Raw genomic sequence first — 12,502 nt, 5'->3', positions numbered from 1 at the left:
GAGACCTGCGACCCCGCGGAGGGGAGCGCTGTGATCGTGGAGATCCCCGCTCGCTCCGTGCCGACATCCAGGTCAAATCCTTCCTGCCCCTCCAGGGCAGACATCACTACGGGATGGCGTTTGGGGTTTGCACAGGAAAGCAGCCTCCGTGTCAAGGGAACTCCTCTCCAGTCCTTGTTCTCACTACAGTGTTGGAGGGAGACAGCGTCTTGCATAAAGGGAACGTGCCATAACTTGCCAGCGTTCGGTTCGGTTTGAGTTTTGCTTTCCCGTGGCTCATCTCGCCGGTCTTCTGTCCTAGCTCAGTGCTGCCAGGGCTTCCTCTTCCATTTTCCTCTGCCTGGGTTGCACTTTCCGTTTGGAAGAGGGACCAACCAGCACGCTGAGCCTGGTTTGAACGTGCTGCTGGAGGAGGATCGGGAGGACCCCGGGTAGCGCCGCGCCGCTGCAATGTTTACACTGCCAGCCCAGCCTCCGCGCAGGGGCTTGGCACTCACTAGAGAAGGTGCTGCGACTGCAGGGCCTGCTGGAGGCACTACGCCAGGGCCGGGCTCATCTCTGACTTTCAAATCCTCTTCTTCCCGGGTGGCTGTCCAAGGAATGGGGCAGGTGTAGGTGTTAAGGGATGCTTCAGGGATAAAGCAGTCGGCGTTAATCCATTTTACGTTGTTCCCTCAGTCCGGCTGAGTCCCTGTATCCGGCTGTTGTTGCTCTGGGCGCTTCCTCCTTAGCCCTTCTGGAAAGTTTCACTTCTGCTCCTTGATGGTTTCTCTGGGTTCAGTTCCTCCAGCTGCAGATTGGGCTGGGGGTGGTGAAATCCCAGCAGTCAGCTGCTCTTGATCAGACTTTCAAAATCGAGATCTTTGCCTTTTACATCCCTGGGGGAGGGAGGGATTGATGTGTAAATATCCTTGTGCGTCGTCCAGGTGTCCTAAGGTGAATCGTGAGACGTTGAGGTTGCCCTGGCTGTGCTCCTTGCCCTCTGCGACCAGCCGGCGGTGGGTGAGAGGACAGCACGTGGGCCCGTCCTCGTGGCAGCGCGTGACCTCTCCCTCCCAGTGCCTGCGGTGTGGAAATGTGCTGACGAGAGGTGGCTTCAGCCCGCAGCGCTGCAGGGAAGGGCTCTTCGCCCCCAATGCATGTTTCTTCCCAGATCCCGCTCTGCATTTCGAGTATTCCCCACCACTCTTTGAGATAAGAGGGGAAAATCCAGATGGAGAATGAGAAAGAACCCCCCAATAAATTGTTTCGAGGGACTGTGTGAAGTATTGTGTCCCTCCAGCTCCTCCGAGGTAGCTCCAAGCCTCAGCTTTGACAAGAACAGACTCCAGCAGCCCCCCCATTTGTGTCACCCGTGTGCTTGCCTGGGAACAGAGAAGTGTTTTGGTGTGCGGAGCTCTCTAGAGCTGGAGGGAGGACAGAGGATGCCGTGTGTGTGTGCAAACACGCTTTGCTTTTCCAGGATGAGAACAAGAGGTGAAAGGAGCCTCAGGGCCTGGGGTTAATGGGTGTCTCATCTAAACACAGCCCATCTGTGCTCCACAGGGGAGTGCGAACACTGCAGGCACAGGCTGCCTCCAGTGCTTCTCCTGCTGAAGAGCAGGAGCTTGAAGAACTTTTTGGTGTTTAAAAAAAGTGGACAAAAGCATCCTTAATGTCTCTTTTGGGTTTGCATTAACAGCAGGAGGGCTCTGAGCAGGAAGGGGAGCCCAGCTGCAGGACTGGGGTGCTCACTGGGGCCTTTGGTGGGTACAAACCATGCTCAGCATTGGCTTGGGCTGGAGATGGGCTGTGGGACGCGTGCAGTGTCTCCGTGGGAGTGCAGGTAACCAGATTACTGGCCTTTGTCCGCCTTTAATACCTGTAAACACGGCTGACCGGGATCAATAAACGTGCGGTTGTGCTGCGTGTGGCTCCCTGTGCTCTCTGGGGGGCTGCTCCCGGCCCAGGACGCCTCAGGGGGCCGGGCGGAGGCCTCGAAGCCCTCACAGGGCCGGGCCCACATCCCGCAGCGCCCCTCAGGCCCATCCCCACAGCCCGGGGCCGGGCAGCCATAGCTCGTGGGGCTTAGCAGGGCCGCCTCAGGGGCAGCCCGGAGCCGTGAGGGCCCGGCGGGGCGCTGCCGTGCCCCATGAGGCGACCAACGGCCACCAACGGTCGCCAACGGTCGGCTCCGGCGCCGCCTCGGGGCGGGCACAAAATGGCGGCGGGCGCTGAGGGGACCGAACCACTACGGGGGGCGGGGGGGGAGGGGGGGAAGCCGCGCGCGGGCCGTACCACTGCGAGGTGCGGGGGAGGGGTGCCGCTCCCCCCCCCCCCCCTCCTGCCTCCTCGCGCCCTTTGGCGCTCCCCGCCGCTTCCTCTTCCTGCCCCGCGCTGATTGGCTCTGCCCGACAGCCCTCGCCTCGGCTGCCGGCGCTGATTGGCCGCCGCCGCGCATGCTCCGCCCGCAGGCGCCAGCCGGCCCCCCCGATTGGCCCAACCCTCGCGGCCAATCAGAGCGCGGCGCCCTCTCCGCGCGGCCAGCGGGGGCGGGCGAGCGCCCCCCCTCGAGGCCGCGCCGCGCCGATTGGCCGAACCGCGCGGCGAGCCGCGCTCCCATTGGCCCAACCCCTGCGCGGGTGGGCGGGACCACCCCTTTTCGCCCCGCCCCTCGCCACCACCCACCCCCCCCCTCCCTCCCGCTGGCGTGCCGCGAGGGGACGGGGGAGGGGAAAGGCCGCGACGTGAGCGCGCGACCCCGGCCGCCATTTTGTCGCGGAGCGGCGGAGCCCAGCGCGCACAGGCCGCGGCCCCGCGCCCCGCTCCGGCCACAGGCGGCCCCCAGGTGAGGCCCCGGAGGCTGTGAGGGGAGGCTCCGGGATCCACCGGAGGGCACCGGAGCTGGGCCCGGGGGAGGGTGAGGGGTTGGGAGGCCCGGGGCCCGGCGGTGCTGAGGCGCTGCTGAGGCGCTGCTGAGGCGCTGCTGAGGCGCTGAGGGGATGAGGCCTCCCCGGGCCGGGCCGCGCTGTGGGAGCTGAGGTGGGGAGGCTCCCCGGGGGCTCGGCTGTGAGGGTTTCTGCCTCGCCTCGGCTCCCGGCCCGCTGGTGGAGCCGTGAGGGGACCGTGAGGGAGCCGTGAGGGCCCGGCCGTGCCCTCAGAGGATCCCCGCTGCTTGTTGCCGCCTGGGAGGGCCGGGAAGGCGCAGCCCCCTCAGGAGGACCCTAAAGGGGAGTTTCGGCGCCGTGCTGCGGTTGCAGGCGGGCTGTGCGGTACAAGGGACGGCTGTGGGAGAAGGGGGGATGGCAGCGCTGTGGGACATCAACAGTTGGCCGTCCCGGCAGCCGCTCTGTCAGGCAGCTCCGTTGTGGTCGTTGCTACTCCCCGGGAGCCCCGTGTTCTGTTGTACCGGTGGGTTAGCGAGCAGCCCTAACCCCCAACAAGCCGTGAACAACTCGCTCAGACGATCTTCGAGCTGTGTTTATAGCAAAATGGAGATAATAATCAAAAAAATCAGAGCCAGACGCTTCATTTCTTGATAGGAGATGAGCTGAGGGGGTGTCTGCTCGTGAATCTGACTTCTGAGGAGGAAGCATGGCATCTGCTCACGGTGGAACTTGCCCCCCCCCCCCCCCCCCCCCTTTTTTTTTGTTTTTTTAAGCAGGTAACAAAACAGGCGTGACTCCTGGCAAGTCATTCTTAGTGCACATAACTGAAGTGTTTCCTGTTTCTACGGTAACTACATTGGCATGGAGTTAAATTATAGGTGGGATAGGTCCAGGTGAGGTGACTCTTCCAAACAGGAAGCAAACGTAGCTGGTAGGACGTGGGCCTGTTCCTTCTCAAGTCTTATTTGCTTGTTTTTTTCTGCTTTCATGCTTTTAAGCATTCTGATAACTACTGACCCTCTTGCTCTGGTTTCTCGAAGCCAAGCTCCTAGCAAGCTTGCTATCTCCCTGTCTTATTTTCAGACAAATACCTAATTATTTTTTCTTCTAGCATAGTGCTCCTAGATTTCAAACACTTTTTAAGTCGTGCTGAAGCAGCAGCTACTGGTGTGTTAAACACTGAGTACAGGGAAGGGAAATTGTGCAAGTGCACCTTAGGAAACGTTTATAGGGACATTGTGTGACCCTGTGAAGAGGCATCACAGCGTGGTGTAGGGAATTCTTACCCCTGAGATTTGTGGCTGAGGACGTGGCGATTCCAACCAGCTCTCTCTTACGTTCTGTGGATGCTGTAGTTCTGCTTTGCCTCTTTGAAGTAGCCTTTAACTGTTTTAAAAGACTTCTTGGATGGCAAAGCAGCACAGAGCTTTTGAGAGCGGGTCCTCACCTCCAGTGGAAGCTTTATCCTGCGGTGTTGGACTGAAGGGGAAGTAGGAAGTCAGAGTTGCTTGGATGTTTGTAAACAGTCCTGGTTGAGATGTGAAATGCCTGGAGTTGCCATGTCATGATGCTTGCCTGGCGTCTTTGAGGTAGGTTCCAGACCTGAAGCTTAGCTGGCCTTAACGTAGCAGCACAAACGTACGTGCTGAGCTCAGGCGCTCTGTGGAAACTGAAAGTAACGTGTCTGAGCAGCATCGGTGGCTTCCAGTTGACTGGAATTGTGTGCAGCTTTCCAGTAAGTGGGTGGTTCTCCTGTGTAAACACCTACATTTGAGCCAGGCAAATTATTCCGTAGCTTATTTCTCTCTTTGCTTGACTTACGCTGTAAGGTTTTTCCCTGTAGATTTCAAAATGAGATCCAGGAGTCTATTAACTGCGGCATGATTCAAAACCCTCATCCCCCTTGGAGCACTTCTCACGTGAGGCTTCGGAGAGGTGTGCTGCTCTCCTGTGTGCTCTCTTGGCGTGTGGATTTGAGGAAGCGGGTAGGAGCCCGTGTTCTGAAGGACAACTTCAGCAGTGGCACTTTTAGTGTGTGCTCTTTAGTGGCAGGAGCTCAGAACCTAGCCAGTGACTGCGTTGCTGTTTCTGTCACTTGTGCTGTTTTATCCTCCCTGTGCAGTACACATGGCTTAAACAGCCCTTGAAACCTAGGGAGTGTAGTTATTTAGCTCTGAAAAAAATATATTAAAAAAAATCCAAAGTTTGGCTTAAAGTTTGAAGTTACTTTCTTCGTAAGGTTGTTCCTGAATGCGTGGAGGACTTGAGATTTGTTCCCCTCGTCCTCAGCAGCGAGGTGTAGTTACTGCCAGAGATCTGCTTTGGGTTATTCGGGAGTGTTTTGGCTGGACTTGTTCTGGTCAAACCTGGCTGTTGGTTACATGTTGGTCTTCTCTTTTGTGCTTTGGGATTCTTGCCTTGAATTGTATCGTATTTCTGACATAGTAACCTCGCAGAGCTTTGGTGTTGAAGAGGATCAGCTGAAGCTTTTCCCTGCCAAACGTTGCGTGGATGGCACATCGATTTCCTTAGAAAGTGTTCGTGCTTACAGGTTTCAGCAAGTATTTTCTACCTCTTAAAAATCCGCTGTGTTGTGCAGCGTCCAGTGGTGATGCTTTGATGTGTGAATAAGAGCTCCCAGGTCCTGCGTCTGATACCTTATTCCATTAATGTGTGATAGGAGCTGCCGATTTTGTCAGCAAACTTAAATTTTTGGTCAAGTCTTTTTGGCCGAGGCTCAGATTTTCTGAACCTGTACAGACAGCAGGCGTGCCCCGTGCGCGGGGAGCTCCTTGAATTCCTGAGGCCAGGGTAGGGAGATTGATTCCCACCAAGAATATATGCATCTAAAAATAAAGCCTGCTTTGCATAGCATTCATAGCTTCCTCGATCCCTGCTGCAGAAATTGACGTTCAGCCTGGTGTTGGGCAGCCAGGGAGCTACCTGTGTGCGCTGCTGCTTTCCTGGGGGCTCTGCCTTACTCTGGGTAAATAGGAAGCTGCTGTGCTCCGTCCTCGAGCTGCAGGGTCCCCTCTGCCTCCTGGAGAAGGAAAAACCTGGATTTGACTCGATCGTGGGCTCTGGCACTGCCAGATTTTGTGATTGGGAAGAGGGAATGGTGGTTGTGCCTCCGTGGGATCGCAGCACGCAGGGCTGGTGCTCTCTGCTCTCTTGGGGGAGAGCGGTTTGCTGCCCAGCTCCAGGGCTTAAATGCTTAATTTGGGGTGGGGTGGGTGCGATGCTGTGCTGGTTGCTTCAGTCCGAGGAACAATACCCAGAGAAATGTTTGGTTTTATTCCTAGCGGCCGGAGAGGCACGCTCTGAAGCTTCAGGGAGTGTTGTCAGAGGGACAGGGTTGGAGCTCTGGCGTGGGTCCTGCTCTTGAGCCCGCACCAGGCTGTTGCTGGGCTGCTTGTGCTGCTTGGTGGGCTTTGCAGCTGGAAGCACTGCGCCTTTGGAGCTGTTTGGTTTTAAGCAAATACTTTCAGAAGCTTTAGGTTTGTCTGGTGTGTTAAACCTTGCTGGTGGGATCTGCTTGGGCAGCATACACCTGTGATGTCTAGTGGTACTTTTAAAAGTTACTATTTAGTCCACAGATGCTTTCTAAAACTAACTTAACACTTACAAAAACCAATCAGGTACCATGCTACAGAGAAACCTGGTAACTTGTGTACTCACTCCACTTCCTACAAAACTTTTAGGGTTAAAAACCTGCAGGTAAGGTAGTGAGGGAGCCTGCCAGCTGTACACAAATAAAAACGGCAAGTTTCCTAGCTGCAGTTTTAAGCATGTTATGAAATCCTTTCGTAACACTACTAGCTTGTCTTGGAAATCTTAAAAAGAAGGTGCTCAATGTTAGTTGGAAAAGTTTTGTCGTAAGACCTAGGGGCTTTTTTCATAGGTGGGATCTTCTGTAGCTTCACCGAATACGCAGGGTTTCTGTTGCAATACAGAAGTTGGCAAATTTTTTTCCTTTAAAAAAAATGGATGACCCTGCAACTCACTCAGGCTCACTGCCCTGCCCCAGCAGCAGCAGGGCCGTGGGGCTGATGATCCAGCAGGGCTGGGGCACTGAAGCCGTGTGCTGGGCGTTCATCCGTGCAACCAGAGCACAAAGAAAGAGTTTTTATTCCACAACCGGCATCTTCAGGCTCCTGGCAAGAAGCCTGGTGACCTTTGTGTCCTGATCGAGCGGAGCTTCACAGCAGCGGCTCTCCAGCGTGCTTCCAGCCCTGACAAATTGCAGAGCCGCTTCCCAGGGCGCCTTCCAGCTTCCTGGGAGCCTCCTCTGACTGTTGGCTGCGCGGGACTCGCTTTGGGATGCGATTTTTATCGCGTTGGCAATCTGTAATTTAACAGACGAGATGTCAAGTGCCAAGTTCTGTGTTCGCAGAGTAATTTATTAAGCTGGCAGGCTGTGCTGTTCTCGCTCGCTGGAAAGCTGTTTCCGCGGAAGCCAAATGTTAGGGTTAGTTTATTGCAGCTCTCGGCGCGTGTTGCTCATTCACGATCCCTTGTTTTGGTGCGGGCGCCTGAGTGCGATGCTACTTGGAGAGCAGCGAGGGAAAATACCGCAGAAATGGCTGAAAAGTGGCGTTTTCCTGTAAATTTGCGATGGTTGCCTTGGCTGATGGCGACCCCCGATTGTTGCTGGGTGGGATCTCATTTATTATGCGTCTTGTTTTCTCCTGCGCTGAGAGGGTGGGCATTCCTCTGGCTGAAACGAATAAATGTGGCTGGGGAGTGTGAAAACAGCCGAGCTGGTGTTGTGGAAACTTAATAACGTTTCTTTTTCCTTGTGGACATAGTTACGTTGAATGGTTTACGTAAGTTAAGCCATCAAAAATGTCTCTGTTCTCAACATCTTTGGTGAACCGGAGTTTTCCTGTTCCGCAGTTCAGCTTATGAGCAGAAAAGGCCCTTAGGCATAACGCTGAGTTTGTGTTTTGTTTCCACTGCATGGTGTTCTGCCGGAAATCCAAACATGCAGAGAAACCGTGAGCTTTTTAATATTATGTCCATTTTTTAAAGGTTTTTTAATCGGGAAATGAAAGAAAAACTTTATTGGGTAATGATCTGCAACACGGTAACAGCAGTGCCTGGAGCACAGCTGTAAAGTTGCCCCAGGACTCGAAGCTAATGCAGGTTTTTGTCTTTCAGGTGCCATGTTTCAGAACAGAGGAAGACAACTGAGGAAGAAGAGCTGAAGAAAGTAACACAACCAGATACAGGCTAATTGGGGGAAAAACAATTAACCTGTCTCTGAGGTGACTAAAGGGGAATAATGGTGATTTTGCGCCGGGCTCGGCCGCCTGCTTCCGCCCCAACCAGCAATGAATCTTGACTCGCTCTCGCTGGCCTTGTCTCAAATCAGCTACCTGGTGGACAATTTAACCAAGAAAAACTACCGAGCCAGCCAGCAGGAAATACAGCATGTAAGTAGCTAGAGGTGCTGCGGAAGAAATTTTGGGAAGAAACGATGGGAGTGTCGGATGGAGTTTCTCTCTCCTCGTGCACGTTTCTGTTCCCCCGACGCCAAGAACCGCAGCTCGCTTCTCCGAGGTGTTCCTGTTGGTTTCGCTTGCCGAGCGGTGGAATACAGCAGCAGGATGTTATCCTGAGACCGGGATAATTTAGTGGTTGCATATTAGGATTAGCTCCTGCTCTTGGAGTATGGTGTGCAAAGCTTCCCTGAACTCCTTCAGGCTAAAGTTTTCAACTTCTGGATGCTCCTGAAGAACAGAATTGGGTGGGAGAGGGTTGGAACCACACACATTTGCTGTTCACAGTTGTTGCAGTGAAAAAATTGTTCATCTGAATACCTTTGCTTGCTTTGGATGGAAGCTTTTTTTGTTCCTTACCTGCTTCAAAGGAGTGTGGCACGCTGGTGGAGCCAAGGGAACTGTGTTGCCCCTGGTTTTTCAGAAGGCAGGCAGGGTAGCTGCGTATTGAAACCAAGAAAGATCCAAAATCTGAGCAACAATTGTGGTTCAGCTGACCCTCTTAAAAATAGCTCTGACTTGCAGGATGGGCTGAAAACCCTTATCGGGGCAGAGTACTCAGGAGGAAGTGAATGCTACCGAGCCAGTTTTAGAAACGGGTTTAGTTCAGTTCCCAGCAGGCAGCTGGGCTGCTTCAACTTTTTTTTTCTTACACCGCTGCAGTGCGATAGCGATTTGAATGAAATTTGGGGGCCAAAGGGTCTAAGCAGAGTCAGTTTCTATAACAAGAGACTTGTTTAAAAGCAGGTCCACCCCAGGCCTCTTGCTGTGCTGAGTGACTGCGAGCTAGTCAGCAGGAAGGCTGCATTGGGTATAGTTGATTATAACACGGATCTAGGATTTCAAAACTAAATTCCTAAAACCTCCTTGATCCCCGGTGTTTTTTTAACTTGCTGGTATCGCTTTACTTTTGTGGTTCCTGGTGCAATTTCGCCTTAGATAGTTGGAGGTTCCATGTACATGCCTCAACTGCCTTTGTCTCGCAGCGCGCTGCTTGGTGTAAATTTTTGGCATAACTCAGTTTTACAAAGTTCGTGTCTAAGCACACAGGCTGGAAAGGCATGCTTGGAGCTGTTCCTTTCCCAAGTGATTAGTGAAAAGGGCCTCTGATCTTGAGCTCCTGGCTTTATTCCAGCTTGCACTTCTGACCAAAATGACACGTTTGAATCCATCGCTAGTGACTGTAACTGTGGCAGAGCTCGAGCAGCTGATTTTTGCTTTAACATGCTTTCAGTAATCATTTAACATATGTGATGCTTTAAGACTTTTTTTAAAAAAAAAAAGAATGTATATTTTAGAAAAGAATCTCCTATGTATTTATCAAAGGGATGAATTCTAAAGAGCAGCTTCCTCTGAAATGGGTTTTGTGGTTTCCTTTTTCCTGAATTAGTGGTAAGGAGAGCCCGAGTGGAGAGCTGGGAAGGGCTTTGCGGACATTCATCTAGGAAAGCAAAGCCGTCCGCGTTCAGATGAGCAGAGCTGAAAAGCAGAGTTATTTCTGGGCTAAGCCCGTGTTTGCCTAAACAAAATCCAACTTGTCCCTGTATGTTAAATCTGAATATGGGTGGTTTGAGCTTTATCCTGCATCACGGTGCAGCTGGGTGGGCAGGGACCTCCTGGTGTCACCCGGTGCCACCCTGCTCCAGTAGGGCCACCCAGGAGGCGTCAGGTGCCTCAGCCTCTTCTGTGCCACCAGATGCCCTGCCCCAAACAGTGCAGAGATGTTGGAGTAGCAGCTCTGGGCCACCAGACTGTGCTCCTCTGAGTCTTTAGGAGGGCGTAGTAGTGTTAGCACTCAAGCTTCATCCTCTGTAATTGGTAGGGGAAGAGCGCTGGCAGTCCTGCTGCCTATAGATTAAAACTGAGCTCGGTTTTGCAGCTACCAGAAGCAGGCAGGTTTCTTGTAAGTGCTCAAGGCCTCTTAAACACAGACTGGCACCTCCAGGGCTGCTGTTGTCCTGGAATATTGTGGATGTAGTTGGAAATACAAGCTACAGAACTAACTAGGGAGTAAATGTGTACTCGACTCATATTCGTGGCGTGGTGCAGACAATGCTTTACCCTTTCCCTGAAAAAGTGCCAGGCTTCTGCTTTATTGGAGTAACGTGCTGCTGTTGTTGAGCTGCTGTCATGAAACAGGAGTTGTGCTGTAACCCTCCGTGTTTAGCAGCAAACACGCTGTAGCAGCTGTTCTTCCCAGGGCAGCCGGTCTTCAGGGATGACTTTATGAGCAGGTACGCTGTCTTGGCAGTGTGTAGGAAGGCTGCCAAACGAAGATTTCCTTCAGCTCTTCCTACAACAAAGCTAGCAGTTCTTCTAGGAAACAGAATAAGAACTTCTGAATAGAAGTACAGAATAAGTGTAGTGAGAGTTGAAAAATGCGACGCTGCACTTCCAGCCTTCGCTTTCCCCCACCGCGTGTTAAATTTTCAGATGCATAACCTTCACAAGTTGCTCCTAAACAAGGCAGCGATCTCATTCTGATGCAGAGATGTCGTGTTGATAGCTTCAGTGTGTGCAGTTTTCTTCGGCGTCCATCTGCTTTTGTGAATTCATCTTGGTTACAGCACCAAGTAGCTCGTTGAAGATTGATCCTGTTTTGTGCCAGTCTGGTTGCCATATCTCAAGCTACACGCTTAATTGGAGTTGTTTAAGCAAATTGCTTGTTTTCTGAAGCCTGAGCTCACTTAGAATTTGCTTTTCACTTAGAATTTCCTTTTGCGTGAATCCGAGCATCTTCCCACTTAATCCTGGGGGGCAGCTGCCGTTGAGGACAGTGCTGTCAGCTAACTGAAGGGGGCTGTTTGCTCCGGGCTGATGTATCAGCAGCGTGTATGTTCCAGCCCCTGGTCATGATGCAGAGCTATCCTGACTCGGATGTTCCTTTCCAGCAGAACAAAACTTGGCAGCCCCTGCAGTGAGCAGCCCGTGAGGGAAGGGGAAGTCCAGGGTCAGATAACGATAGAGGAATTGAGCAGAGCCCTCGGAGAAGCTGAGGCGGATGCAGCCTGAAGCAACGCTGTCTGGCCCTTTGCACAACCAGCAGACGAGGATGTTTGTGGCAGGGTGCAGCCCTGAACTTGGTGGAGGAAGTCACAGCGCAGGGCAGAGCTGCCGGGGCGTGCTTCCACACGCTGTGGAAACAATGGCCAAACTTTGCTGACAGGTGGAGGTGGGGTTTGGTGTTAGCTGCTGTCATTTGGACAAATCAAGCAAGTTGCTGGTGATGAAGTGACTGGAACCTTCTGCCACTCTAGGTTCTTCTGAAAACGAGTGGTGCTGTGCAGTTAGGTGAGGCTTAAAGGAATGCAGGCTGAAACAGGCCAAAACAACCTGGAGCTGCTTCAGGCAGCAAGCTGATGAGCTGAGCTGTACCCAGGAGTTAAGCTGAAGGCAAATCGTAGGGCACGCTAACAGAAATGGAGTGGTGTTACGAAGATCTAATAATGAGTAAGAGATGTTGAAACTAACACATGTGAATCACCTGTTTAGACTGAGCTACAGAATTTGGCTGAATGAGCTCAAAGGACAGTATCATGTGCTGAGTGCTTGCTGCCCAGCAGCATGATTTTAAAGTTTGTTAATGAGCAAATGGGAAATTATTTTTTTTTTTTTTTTACATGGCAGGGAACACTGTATAGTATTCCCTTTTTGTCTAAAAAGGGCCTGGAGTAGTAGTGGCAGTCAGTCACGACCGGGAGACAAGGTAGAAGCTGTCTGCAAGCTGAAGGAAGGTGCCCTACAGTGGCCTGTCTGGGAGAAATACCTGATACATAGGTGTGGCACACAGATGCAGGCTGTCTCAGGGCTCTACTCTTGCACACTGAGGCACAGAAGAGGTAGGAAAAAATATGGGGGAAAGCAGGACCATGGCACCGTGTGGATTCCGGGCTGCTTTAGTGGCAGAGAAGCTTAAAATCACCCTCTAGTGACTTGAAAACCCCTCTTAATGGTTGTTTACAAACCCTACCTGTGAAATGCACTGCTTCTCTCAAAGTGACTTGTGTCTAGATTCTTTCCCTATCTTTTTATGCTTTTCATTTGCAAATAGGTTTAATAACTTGTTTTCTAGGTTATTAATTAAAAGGGAAACGTTCTCAATTCTGTTGAAACTCCACATGTATTAAGCACTCA

The 12,502-nt window shown here is 52.4% G+C and overlaps 1 protein-coding gene across 5 annotated transcripts in view; it reads left to right on the top strand.

The window, feature by feature from the left end:
* Window positions 1–2,705: 2,705 nt before the first annotated feature.
* The window catches only part of CNOT1 (CCR4-NOT transcription complex subunit 1), a 58,004-nt gene continuing 48,207 nt past the window's right edge, over window positions 2,706–12,502 (top strand). For all 5 annotated transcript variants that reach the window (XM_084294588.1, XM_084294589.1, XM_084294587.1 and 2 more), the window contains exons 1-2: window positions 2,706–2,827; window positions 8,028–8,302. In XM_084294588.1, coding sequence (XP_084150714.1) covers window positions 8,201–8,302 — 102 coding nt within the window. In that variant the 5' untranslated portion in view covers window positions 2,706–2,827; window positions 8,028–8,200. The remainder of the gene's footprint in view (window positions 2,828–8,027; window positions 8,303–12,502) is intronic.

Source organism: Netta rufina, assembly GCF_964035555.1.
Source record: "Netta rufina genome assembly, chromosome: 13".
NCBI lineage: Eukaryota > Metazoa > Chordata > Aves > Anseriformes > Anatidae > Netta > Netta rufina.
This window is presented reverse-complemented; position numbering and strand designations above follow the sequence as displayed.